General features: G+C 47.5%; 1 protein-coding gene across 1 annotated transcript in view; it reads right to left on the reverse strand.

The window, feature by feature from the left end:
* ESYT3 (extended synaptotagmin 3) overlaps window positions 1-12519 on the reverse strand; it is a 34332-nt gene extending 21813 nt beyond the window's left edge. Inside the window, exons 1-4 of the mRNA XM_055719490.1 lie at window positions 12143-12519; window positions 6101-6142; window positions 5083-5217; window positions 4451-4527 (exon numbers count right to left, since the gene is read on the reverse strand). Coding sequence (XP_055575465.1) covers window positions 4451-4527; window positions 5083-5217; window positions 6101-6142; window positions 12143-12427 — 539 coding nt within the window. The 5' untranslated portion in view covers window positions 12428-12519. The remainder of the gene's footprint in view (window positions 1-4450; window positions 4528-5082; window positions 5218-6100; window positions 6143-12142) is intronic.
* Between the last annotated feature and the right edge of the window lie 843 nt (window positions 12520-13362).

The following is a 13362-nucleotide window of genomic DNA, read 5'->3' on the forward strand; positions in this document are numbered from 1 at the left end:
GATAAGCATGCCTGTGCCATGGATGAGAACTGGAGAAGCTTGTACGAGTGCGTATCTCTTCTGTACTTGGATGGAAATGCCGTGTTTATGATACAATGGTAATCCACTGGCTGAAGGGAAGGATGCTACAAGTGCACACACTGACAAGTCTGACTAACCTGGGTGTCTACATCACCCTTCAGAACAGGCACATGCAATTCCTCCCTGCGAAGTACCTCCCCATGGGCCCCATCTTCTCACTGGCCCGCATGCTAAAAGCCCCCTTCGGTCTGGCCTCCTCAAGTGCTCTGTAAAGCAGGCTACTCCTTAGTCTTTGGACTTGGGTAAATAAGCAAGCAGAATTAGACAAATAAGAGAGATAAGAAAACGTGACCAAGTACCACAGAGTATGAGAGAAACCAGACTACCTCTGCCTTTCCCTTTTGCCTGTCAAGTCAGGCTCCTCAGGGCAGATGTTCCTTTTCTGCTCAAGACCAATAAGATTCCAAAACGCTTTTAGTTTAAGATCCTACAAAATTAGTTAACCCAAACTCCACCAAAGCGCCAAGTATTGCTGCACACTTCCTCTTTTGACTACTCTCTCCAGTCCTGCACTAGATGACAGAGACTGTCTTTCCCAATTTGAAAACCTGCCAGTTAGGGAGTCCAGAGATCGCCTTTTAAAGTAAATTACAATGCATACATTTGTTAATACATATTATTACACTATTTTTCTGTGACATCTCATGTACTGTAAATGCCACAGAAAAGAAAATTCAAAACATTTCCAACAAAAAATGATTATCATTGCTAAATCAGATCAATGAAATAGGAAGCAACTGGATTGTGAGATACTCTCTGGGAGGTAACAGTGCCTTCAAATACTTTGAAACTCCGATGATTGTAGCCAATGATTACATGGCTACACAGCAGCTCAGGCAATTGCAGAATTAGTGGGAAGGAAAGCAGTTGTAGGAGGTCAAGTGGCTGCACTTGAAAACTCCCCATTTTGAAAAAAGCAGTTTTGGAGAATATTTCTGAAATGCTTTGACTTTAATTCATTTGGAGAACGCAACTGTCAGCTCCCTACGCTCAGGGGACAGATCCATGATTTAGATCTACGGCAAATTGTTTGCAGATCCCAGAGCACTTGCCAGTTTATTTCCAGCTGGGATGTCATATTTCAGATTTGGGGATTTCAAATCCCAATCTAGTGGGGATTTTACATTTCATTTAGCCCCTGCAAGAATGCTGATACTTTCTTATGTGTCATGTGAAGGCTGTAGTTCAGGTATGAATACAGACACCAGCACCTTCAGACAGATAAATGACAAACTTCATCTGTACAGAAGACCTGAGGGTAAGCGGCGATCATCTCAACATTTCTGTTCCGTTCTATAAACTGTGACAAAATGTACACAACTTAATTTACACCAATCGGGTGCATCATCTCAGGAACCAAGCAAAAGCTTTTGAAAGATTACATACAGCATCCTTCCTTCCCTTTGCCAAAAGGTCCCCGTGCCTCACAAGTAATCAACTCTGAGCCTTGGTTTTCCTGCCAAAAAAGCAAAGTATAGTCCTCTCACATGGGAGAGACAAGACTGTAATGAGACAGTGCTCTACATAACTATTCCCAATGCTCTGATGCTATGGACATATAAGCTGTTGTTAATAGATTTAATTAAAGCAGCTTCTCAAGTTCCTTTCGGTAACTCCATGCAATACCAGATGTACTGCATCGCTGGCTCTGCTGGCAGCTACTGCCCATACAAGTAAGGGCCCTCTCAGTGCTATTTTTCATAGTTCCAAAGCAAAGGATGTGTTAAACTTGTGATGTAACATCACAAATTGCAGAGCAAAGGAAGCTCTTCTTCACACAGCACAGACCTGAACCACAGCATTCGCACTGGATGATGTTGCAGAGATCAGGAGCACAGATCAAACAAAATACTTTGTGGACCATATATCTACAAGTGGCTATTAAAACTACACAAATGATTCCATACAGACCACAAAGGAAGGCTAAGAAGGAAAGTTTTTTTTCCACTCCTGCCCTCTTCCTGTGTTTTTCCTGGCCAGGTCAGAGACTCTGGGTTTCAAAGACTAGTTGCCTCCTCGATAAAATTGGGGGTGGGGGGCAGATCTCTCTCCTCCTGTACTGCTGTGAGACTGCAAGCAAGCTGCATTTACAGAGCATGCCAAGATTTCTGGAAGCAAGACACTGCCTGACACAAAGGGTAACTCAGCAAGCACTGGAGCAGAGCAGAGCTGCTGCCAAGGCAGGGGTGCTGCCCACCAGGATAACAGCACCCTGTGTGAAGCGGATGCTCAGCCTTCCCTGCTGCTGCCCAGGTCAGTGCTGCGTGCAGTGGTGAGCCAGCCAACAGGTCACACTCACGTGGGCTCACCAGTAAGGGAACTCCCACAAAATTACAGCTAGCAAGCACCAAGGCAAAGGAGTCACGTTTATAAGATGCAGACATGTTAATCCTTTAATGTCCACCGTAACATAGCTACGCTTCCATGAAGCCTAACCCAAAAGGAGATAGCCAGTCACTGTGGTCCCAGCACTGCAAAGTGTGCCACACTGGAACTCACAGCCCATCACTCTTCTCCAGAGCTGTGATGCCGGGATACAGCTCTGTGGGCAGATCCAGTCATTTAACCCTCACCAGCGTGCAGCAACCAAGAGGTGGTTGCAAAGGGCAGCAGCCTCACATGCGGACAGATCAAGTCCATCTCCTCTAAGCAGCTCTTCTCCCAACACCAGCTGCACTAGTGCAGACACTCACTGCTATCCGTGTGGCTAAGACAGCCTGTTTTGTAATGGGGGTTTGCCTCACTCCAGAAAAGTGGACGACCCATCTCTCCGATGAAACAAAAAAAAAAAGGGGGCAGAAAAAAAAACCAACAAAACACATGTTCCTTTGACAATCCAGAAAAAGGCAGGTAGATAACACCCCTGCTCCCTAGATTTGCTTCTGCCCACTCCTGGAAGTAATACACTACCGCCTGCAGACACTGTACAATGCACAAAACCTAACTTAGTTGCAGAAACTGATGTTAATGTATTAACGTAAGAGAAGCTGGGTCCTTAACATAGCCCAGGAGAAGAGACGCCCATCAGAGAGACAAGGTAGTTTGAAGACTCCTGTGTGAATACAGAAAATACTAGGTTATCAGATGGCAGTTCAGGTGAAGTTTGCATTAGGATGAGGAACAAAATTGTTTGGCCAGTTTGGAGATGCTGATGGGTCTGCCAAAGGGACAGGAACGAAGAGGTGGGGGAATCCCTCTGCAGAGGATTGTAAAAGACAGTAAAAATGAGTATGTGGGAGAAGCAGCCTAGAGTAGTTTAACAGACAATAGCAGTAACCTCCTGCAGAGCCTTAAAGGCATCAATTCCCTCGATCTGAATGTGGAAAACACAAATGATTTGCCAAAGGCCCTGATCTGGCTATTACAAAGAGCACTTCACTGAGAGCACTGAAGCACGACATGTTCTGGCTCAAAATCAAGCATGTCATTTTGCAGGGAGCGATGGTGCTCTGCCAGGGCTGAGGGATGCTGCCATGCCATTGCCACATTAAGCAGCAGGCACAGTTCTGAGCAGCTCTGTGCTGTTGCCAAGACAATCCGTAACTTCACACTGCTTTTTCCTACCATGAAGAAAAGCCATTTAAATTAGGCATCTCAATTGCTCACTAACTTACAGAGCTACAGCAGCATGCAAGTGGTAATTCCCGCAGTAATTCCATTCTCCAGGCTAAACCAGGAGAGAGTTCAGCTCTGCAGTGGCTCTGATGTTAACAAAACACACAAGCTCATTCAAAACAGCCTGGGAGGTATCAAATGTTTTATCTAATTTTGTTGTTGTTAACAGAGCTAGAGGCAGTTTTCTGCTCAGAACAGCTGTAATCAAAAAAAGCAAATGTGTTGGGTGGCACATGGAACAAATGGTGAGTAAAACAAGAGGATTAATCCAGGGGAAGGAATTAAAAAACAAATAGTGCAAGTAGTTCTGGAAGAACGGGAGAGGTTGGACTGAAGAGGAACGATACTGGGGCCAGACAGACCAAGTGCCTCCATGCCCGAGAGCTGTCAGAGCTGTCAGAACAGGAAATACAGTTCCAAAACTTGGGTTCTTCCTGCCATGCAAAGCCAAGGGGCACATCCTTATACCATGGCAGCAGTGCTAAGCCAGAGTAGGTAATACCCAGACCTGCACAGGTGACACTGCTTTCTGACTTACAGGCTGATGCACAAGATCCCTTTCTCTAAGTATTCAGGACATCCAGCTGGGGGACAGATTATCTCATATCATTCTAGGTTTAAATAAGATAAGGAGCCCTCCACTTCATGCTGATTTTAGTGGACCGAATGTCCAGTCCTGCATGACAATTCACACACAGGTGTCAAGTGGGCAGTGAGTTAAGAACCGTCTACATAATCGATGATGCAATGTTACCATATCTGCAGGTCTAGGATAACTTGTCTTCTATCAATTTCTTTGGTGTACACTTTTATTCCATTGATTCTAGGGCACTGAAATAAAGACAAATAAGATACAACATAGTTAATATCTTTTCAATTTAAGTCCAAGCAAAAAGCCCTACTCATTTCAATCAATTTGAGTACAGAAGCATTCATTAAAGACTTTGCACGACTGCATGTAAAGTACGAGTAAACCACACAAGTTTTTCCCTTAAAGAGGCAGTGTGAACAGCCTTGGCATTCCTCAAATACAGGGCTGGCTGCAAGCAGCACATGCTGCAAGCCTTCAAAGCACTGAAAACTCCCGTCACAAGTGCGTTACAAAAACGTTAAAAAAATGTAAAAAAACCCCATGGAGACATGCCCCTTTTTGTATCTCCAGTCCCAGGATACTGACAGCCAGTGGGAAGGGATGTGTGTATCTCCTATATGATCTTTCTTTCCTTCATGGTGAAGATGCTCAAGTCAACATGAGGAGGGAACACAGGAGGCTGTAGTGTTGTACCAATACCATTTTGTTAAATATTCAGAGCTGAACAGACTCCCCTTGCATCTGAACTTTTCAGAAAAGACTGAACTGCAAGTGTTGCAAAGGATTCATATTACCTTCTCGCCAAAGTGGATCTTGGTAAAGGTGCATGTTTTCAGATGTACATTCTTTGCTCTGATTTTTGGTTCAAGAACTTCTTTAAATGTTTTTTCCATGATTGTCCCAAAGTATGGCCAAGCCTGTACAAGGACCTAAACAATAGCAAAAGTGGAAACACACTCAAGATTCTTTGTGTAAGACAACTTTTGTTGAGAAACAGACACACAGATTACAGAATGCTCAGCTATTAATGTCTGTCATTTTAAAATACTATGTCACATTTGTGCTCATAAGTCATCCCTATATAGGGATCCACCTCAGTTCCTCAGAAAAGGAATTTGTTTTAGGAACCAAAATGTGAGTTTTCAGCACCATAGAGTCTATTGACTGCTTCTGACCACAGGGGCCGAGCCAGCAAAGCCCAGGGTTAAATTCTCTAAAGCACAAGTCCCTAATTACTCTTACATGTCATGAAGTTCCGGAGTTAGGTTTATTCAGATAGGAATAAGATGAGCTTCTACATCAAGAAGAAAGCTTGCTAGAAACAGGATAGTTACTGGATGTGAATTTGCAAGTTCAGCTGTTTTGCTGTTCACAGAGTCCAGTTCCAGCAAGAGCTTGACGACACCTGCTGATGAGAGCACCCACTTCAGAGCTCTCTGGGAACCTCTCTGGTAAGAGGAGATGACACTGCTTTTGCTAAAATAATAATAATAATACATACACACACACACACATATACACATACATATATATACACACATACATACACTTGGTTTTAGGGTTTTTTTTAATCTCAGAACGAAGCATTGTGGTCAAACTCTAACTTATATCAACCAGGTACACGTTTGGCTCTCACCAAAACCACAGTGGCATCTCTGTACTTAAGTGGCTCCAAGACTTAAGTACAGACATTGATATGGTTGAACCATATTGTAGTGAGCTCATAACTTCCTCAAACTTGGCCTGCAGAGTTTGTGCTGTGATACAGCTCGGAGCAGATGACCTCACAAACCGGAGTTCAGAGCTCCTCACCTTGTTCAGCCACTCTGCTCGTTCAACATCAGGGAAGTGAACCTGCATGCAAAGAAAAATACAGTGAGTGGCACATGCCATCTATTCCAGCATACTTTAACAAATGCAAAAGATACCACGGAGTGTGGAACAAGTTTTAGAGTAAGCAGAGATCCCTCTGCCCTCATACATACATCCATTATAATTTACTACCTCCCTGAAAAATTGTAAAAGGCAAATAAAACAGTAAAAAAAACCAATCGAAGGCAAAAGAACACACGTGCACTGATGTACCAGTGTGCTGCTAGGCACATTTATATGATTAAAGCAAGTGTCATATCCTGTTTGTGACGTAAAGCAGTATTACAGATTCCTCATCCTTCTTTTGGTCATACCTTGGGAAGCCACGAGAACCTGCTTCCTTTCAAGATCACAGGCTGTGCTGGACCTGTTTCCTGCACCAGCTCACCTCAACCAGGACACCGCACTTTGGAAAACAACAACCTGCTTAGGAAATTCAGTGTATTGGTTGTGGCAGCATTTCTCCACTAACACAGTGCCAATGGCTTCAGGGAAAAGCAGCACTGTCAGAGTTCAAACCTATTAGCATACACTATCATGTGTAACAGTCCCGCGTTTTCACCTCTCAGAGCTTTTTGAGATACTAAGGACAACTAAAATGTAGTCACTTATGCATCATGTTTTCATGTGCATACATCAAATGCCAGCAAGAAGTGTATATGTTCATTACAAAATCCCTCCGGTTTCCTGAAGTAAGAACTTGTTTGATCACCACCAGGGCAGTAGGATACGAGTCTGCTCTCAAGTAACTAACCAGTCTCTCAGACCTCACACCAAGAAGTTGCTGAGTGATGAGCCACGATCACCTTTACTACAACCACACATTAGTCTTATAGATGTGGTATCTTCAGCCAGTGCTACAAGCTGGTAGCAGGGGAAGGATGGTGCAGCAGCTTCTCAGAATGGACATTTGGGCCCTGCTCTGCTCTACAAGAGTGCAGGAACACAAAAGGACTCTTTCAGCCATCATCTAGCCAGATAACAGTAATTGGGTAGGACAATACATTGCCTCCTTATACAAGAGCTGTGAATCACACTCTTCAGTCAAAGGCTTGCCATTTAATTCAGCAGCTTTCAAAGGTGCTCAGAGTCATTCAAATGGAATGGACAGAAGCTTGCCTTTTATTCCAGTTTCACAGATGATTTCAGAACCCATTTTCCTTGCTCAAATAATGCTTCAAATTATCTCCTATTACATAAAAAAGTGATATTACCATATACTCCATAAGCAACTTCTTTTGATGCTCTACATAGCACGTTTTCCATTAAATAAGACAACGAAAATTCACAGAAAGGTCAGCCTACCCAGCTCTATTTGCATGATAAAGTGAGAACACAGCACCAGAAGGGACAATCAATACTGATCAACCACTGCTGACATTTTACAGTAAGATCGATTATGTGAACCGGGGGACCTCCACTTCACCTGCCAGACTTTCATCTTTCACCAAAAGGTCCTCCATCACGGCACATAAACCCCAGGTAGCCTGAAGGCAGCTGGTCCCCAGCTCCAGTGCAACTTCCAAGCACCAGTGTCCCACAGCATTTGTGCCAGAGCTCTGGATCAGTCACAAGTAGGATAGAGCAGGGGTGGTAGTAGCATGGTGAGCTGTCCTTCAGAAGACCTTACAGTGAAGAGAGGATGTGACCCAAGAGGAAGGACAGACCAGGACTCAGGGCCATAGTTAGGCCACCACATCCCAGTGAGAAAGTTACAGCCCATGTGTGAGATCCACCAACGTTAAGGGGAGAAATGCAGCACAAAATAAACCACTAAAGTTGGCTGGGATTATTCACTAGAGCCAAAGCTGCTAGAGATGCAACTGCAAGAGGTGACCAAAAAGCAAGATGGTGGCTAAAGAGAGCTGGAACAGCACAGAGGAGCATCAGACAACAGGCAAAAACCATGAGGAGGCAGCAGCTAAACCCACCTTAAGAAAAAACAAAACCGAATTCACTATTTGAGCCACAGACACCCAAAGCAGACAGCCCACAGCAAACTCCAAAAGCAACCGCAATGAATCACGTCCCAGTGTGTCACACCACAGGTTGCTGCGATAGGATTAGCAGCCATTTGTGGTACATTTCCATCCTGCTTGACACCCCCTCATTCACGTGTCTGCAACACGGCTCCTACCCAGGCACTCTGTGCCTCAGTTTCCTTTGGCAGACAGAAGAAATAGCACTGCTGTAACTCTGTGGTACCGCAGACCACCAGGAGCTCCTTGGCTAACACAACAGGGCTCCCACCCAGGCAAACACCACAGAAATTGGCCGACTACAGGTCTCTGGTGAAAACCAGCTTTCTGCCTGTTATGAAAGGCCACCAAATTTCAGTGGGTTCCGAATACCAAAGGTCAGCTGCACTCAATGGCGCAAATTCAGTGTGCAGTTCCGCAGAAGCAGAGCTAGGTATCCAAAGTGTTGCATCCACATTATCCCCTGTCCAGGAAGATATAAAGCTCTGAGCCAAGCCTTTCATACCCACAGGGTATTCTCATAATGTGCAAGTCCTGATAGGAGAGGATGGGCTCTGCTCTATTTCAGTCCAGTGATACCACCAAGCTCTGTTCTTGACCCAACAGCTTACTCCAAGAACTTACTGTGTCCTAATATGTTCTGGAAAAAAACCAGTTGGAGCTCCATACTTTCTAATCACGTACTCTGGACTTCAGACTCACTTCTGACCCTTACTACTGGTGAGAGCCCTAGCAGCAAGGTCTTGTCCTCGAGTTTGTCATCAGTACAGCACAGATAAGCCCAAAACACCTCCTACTAAGCCCAGAACCAGCCACCAAGAGCTGCCAAAGTTAACACTGTTCCAGAATAAGACTTAATCCTGTAGCCTTGGGCAAGTCACACTATCAAAATCAGTTTCACCCATCTACAACAGAAGGCATACTTGTGCCAATATTTCAGGAATGCTGCAAAAATTACTTAGCATTTGAAAAGAGCTTTGAAGATCAAAAACGCCAGGTAAGGGCCAATTACCAGCAAGTAAAGAAAATGTGTAAGTTTCTGCATGGCTCCACCTTGCCCTGGAGCTGGCCACAGCAACTACCATCGTGATAGCAAAAACTGCAGCTGACAACAGTGCCATTCTGTTCAAATACAGCACAGGAATCTATCCATTGGGAGCAGGGTGGAGGGTGTTTGTTTGGGTTTTTTTTATTTTAAGGAATGGGGGTTTAGCTCCCTGTGCAGGGGTGTTGTCTAAACAAGCCTTTTGCACAAACCAGGAGTCAACAGGCAAAGTTTTAAAAGGACTGCTCTGTACCCGGTAACACTCATTTCTCCTGGTGAAATGAGTTTAACATCAGGAAGAAATCCAGCATACTTGGATGTTCTCACCTGCAACCTACCAAGAGCTGATAGAGCAACACGGAGAAGTCACCACCATGGTCCCCCAGGAGCCAGAACAAAGGTAGAAGCCCAGCTACCTCTGCCCCAGGCACTGGTTTTACAGGAGTCATGCTAAAGGGTGCCCAGGCTCAAGTCAGAAAGCCTCATCTCTCCAGGACACAGATCTGACTCTGCTCAACATGAGCAGGTTTCCAGCCTGGTTTCCTAAGGAAGCACAGTCTGCCCACGTAAGCTGTCTAGCACAGGAATGCCTCTATTCCAAACTCACTGGCTGGTTTCAGCCAAGAAACTGGTGCTGCAAAATAACCCTGCAATTTCCCTGAAACAGATGGCTAAGTAGATGAGGGAAACCCTCCCAGCACCCAGCACCCCGCCCCCCCCCCCCCCCCCCCCCGGAGGAAAGGCTGGAATGTAAATGCATCTCCTAACAATTGATACCAGGGCCCAGCAGAACCTGAGTCACATTTGAAGGATCCACTGCACTGCTCTTAGGGAGAAGGGTTTTTAACCAGCAAGCACAATCAGTGTTTAGTCTTCACTCTTCACTGGACAGATCCTCCTCATTTTACTACAGGGCACGCAAGGAGACAACTATTTACCCATCCCCTAAGACACTGCCATTGCTTCACATCAACAGAACCTTTCCTAGGATTACAACAGGGCAAATCCAACCCATGCTCTCCTTTGCCTGAATTGTGCTCCTACTCCCACCTCTGCATGACAGGAGACAAGAACACAAGGGACATTTTTAGAGATGTTTCAGTTGAAGGCTCATGAACATCGAGGCCAAGAAGAAAGTCAAAAAAAGGTGACACCACAGAGAATAAACTGAATAGACAGCAGATAAGAATCAGCCTCCAAGACTGGCACAGAGGAGAAGAAGATCAAATCAAAGAAGGCGATATAGAAGGAAGATTAAAACTGAGGACTTAAAAGATCACACAAAAAGTACAAGTGTGGTGTGGAAGTAAACACCAACAGATGAAGAACAAAAGTTACCAACACAGGAAAGCAAAGGAGGAGAAGCAGCAACACCGATAAAAGCTAAAACTAAAAGCACATGGTGCAGCCCCTTCATCCTTAGGTCCTCTCCTGTATCAGGCCTTCTGGCAGCTAGCTCCAAGAACTCACAAGTCAGGAGCTAGGCCTCTGAGCAGAGGGACTCCATCTTCCCCGTCAGCACCCACTAGGCAGTGGGAGACAGCAGTGGGATCCCCCTTAAGCCTTCCCTTCTCCAGCAGGAGGCTGAACAACCCCAGCTCTGTCCGCCTCTCCTCACACCCCAGGTGCTCCAGCCCCTGACCATCCCAGTGGGCTCTGCTGGAGCATCCCCATTTGTCAGCACCCCCTGCTTGGGGGACACTGCGTTTCAAGTACAGGGCAATCGATAACCTTCCACCAATCAACCACAGGCCCACGCACTAATAAAGCCTGACACTTTCAACCACAAAACTGAAGAACTTTGAGACAATGTGTGTGTGTGCTGGGGGGGCGCTTCTGATTTTTCAGCACTAAGAGGCTCAGTTTCTCATTACCCAAACTGAGAGCGCTTGAGGATAAAGCACAGCACTGTTCTCACAGCATCAGGGCGAGAGCTGACACCACCACACTCATTAATGCTCTGAGTTGTTTTAAAAGCTCTGTCAATACAAACAAGCAGAAACCTCATTCAGAGACTTCGGTGCCCGGCGGGAGGGAACATGTGCAGGGAGCCACAGCAGCTCTGCTAGGAGACCCTGGCCTCCCTTCTCACCAGTGCCAACTGCTTTCGTTTCCCACACTGTTAAAGACAGCCAAGCGCTGTAGGCTATATAAAACAGTTTGCTGACTATAAATGTCTCAATGCAACACTCCTTACAAATAGACCTCTTTGATATTCTCTTTCTTACAAGAAAAGCATTCCCCTACCAGTCCCTGACATGTTTTTAAATGCTAAGCAAATGACGATGAAGAAAAAAAAACCCTCATCATCCATTTCCATTAGCCAACGAAGGCTACTGCACAAAGAACCAGAGACAAAGAATAAAACGTGAAGCTAGATTTTCAAGTTTCTTCGCTTTAAAACGTAGAGTGGCTAAGAACAAATGTGAAGAACAGAGGCTGGCTTTCCACACCATCAAGAGACAGCTCTTTAAATACTTGGTTTTTAGCAGACAGAGAATATTACGTTTACAGATTATTTTTTGTAAATGACACTGAAGAGAAGAGGAGAAAACATTCTGGACGACAAAATATAAAATCTAAGTACCCTCTACACCAAAACACCTGCAATGCAACAGCACATATGTGAAGGATTTCTCCGGGGATACGGCAGTCTGTTTTCCAAGCACGCTTACAGCAACACGCACATCCCCTGGACCGAACCAACTTCCAGTTTAGCACTCACTGCACCGAGCAGGACTTCACAATCACAGGCGTTACTGCTCGGTCCAAGGCATCACCGCCACCCGTTTTCCTTTGCCCTCCGCCTGCTCGCCACGGGCCACCCCGCTCCCGCCGCCCCGCCGCGCCCCGCCGCCACCAGCCCGCTGGGTCCCGCTCCCGGGGCTCCCGCCGCCGCCGCGGGGGGGGGGGGGGGGGGGGGGTCGCGGCGCCCCTCCGACCCCCGGAGTCTCTCACCCAAGCCGGCAGGTGCCGGGCGGCCAGGCCCCGGCACACCGCCTCCCGCTCGTCCTCCAGCAGCGCGAAGGCGGCGGCCAGCCGGTCGCGCTTCCACCGCCGGTTGCGTGCCCAGCAGAGCCACAGCGCCAGCCCCAGCAGCAGCCAGCTGCCGCTCAGCCCCAGGGAGCCCGCCAGGTAGACGGGACCCAGGCACAGCAGCGCCCACGCCGCGGACGAGAGCAGCGGCCGGGGCAGGGCGCCCGGGCGCCGGGCGGGGGGGCGGCGGGCGGCCGCGGGGTTCATGGTGCGCGCCGGACCCCCGGGCGCCGCGGGGTCGCCCCTGCCGTGTGCGCAGTGCCGCGCCGCTGCCGCAGCCGCCCCCGCCCGGCGGGGAACCGGGGCAGCCGCCGGCCCGGCCCGGCCCCGCCGCCAGCGCCTCGGCCTGCCCCGCCCCGCCGCGCTACGGCGCCCCCCAGCGAGAGCGCCGCGGGGGCAGGCGGCGGCAGCACGGCCGGGGGGCGGCCCCGCTGCGGCACGTACAGGCGGCCGGGGAGGGGGCGGCCGCCTCGCCCAAGCAGGGAGAGGGGAGCGAGGGAGAAGCCGCGCAGCCGGGGACCCGCCGGAGAACCGCTGCTGGGAAGGGGTCGCTCCCAGCCGCTCCAGGCAGCGCTCGGGTCCGTTCCTGGCAGTGGCCCTCGCTGAATCCCGCTGTGATTGCTTCCTGCTGAACACACAAAGATACCAGGCAGGAACAACCTGTTGGTTCTGGACACTTGCCGCTTGAAGAATAAGAGCGCTTTTTTGCCTCCTCTTTTGATTTTGGTGGGGGTTCAAGTTTTGAAACACTGAGAATTACGCATTAGGGAATGCATCATTATTCGGGAGCCACGAAAGATGCGGTTTTGAGATGCTTTTGCCCCCAGCAGTATCAACTCTATACCTTCCTGTATATGCCTTAAGAGACAGGCTGTAATGGTATGGTCCCACATTGTTTTTCACTGCAGTTTTCCCTGGATCAGGCAAATGCTACTCTTTGTTCAGTGGATAAGTCTGGAACATCAGTGAATGATGCCAGCTTTTATTGTGGTCCCTTTCCAGTACTGGCCGCACGAGATAACAAATGATGAAGCAGACGCAAACCCCCAAGAAAAGGAAGTTGACTGTGGCTGGGGAGAACTAGGTTTGGTCTGTACTTTGCCATGGAATTGATATTTAATTATGGGTCAGTCAGTAAATCA

The sequence above is a fragment of the Falco cherrug genome, chromosome 8 (assembly GCF_023634085.1).
Source record: "Falco cherrug isolate bFalChe1 chromosome 8, bFalChe1.pri, whole genome shotgun sequence".
NCBI lineage: Eukaryota > Metazoa > Chordata > Aves > Falconiformes > Falconidae > Falco > Falco cherrug.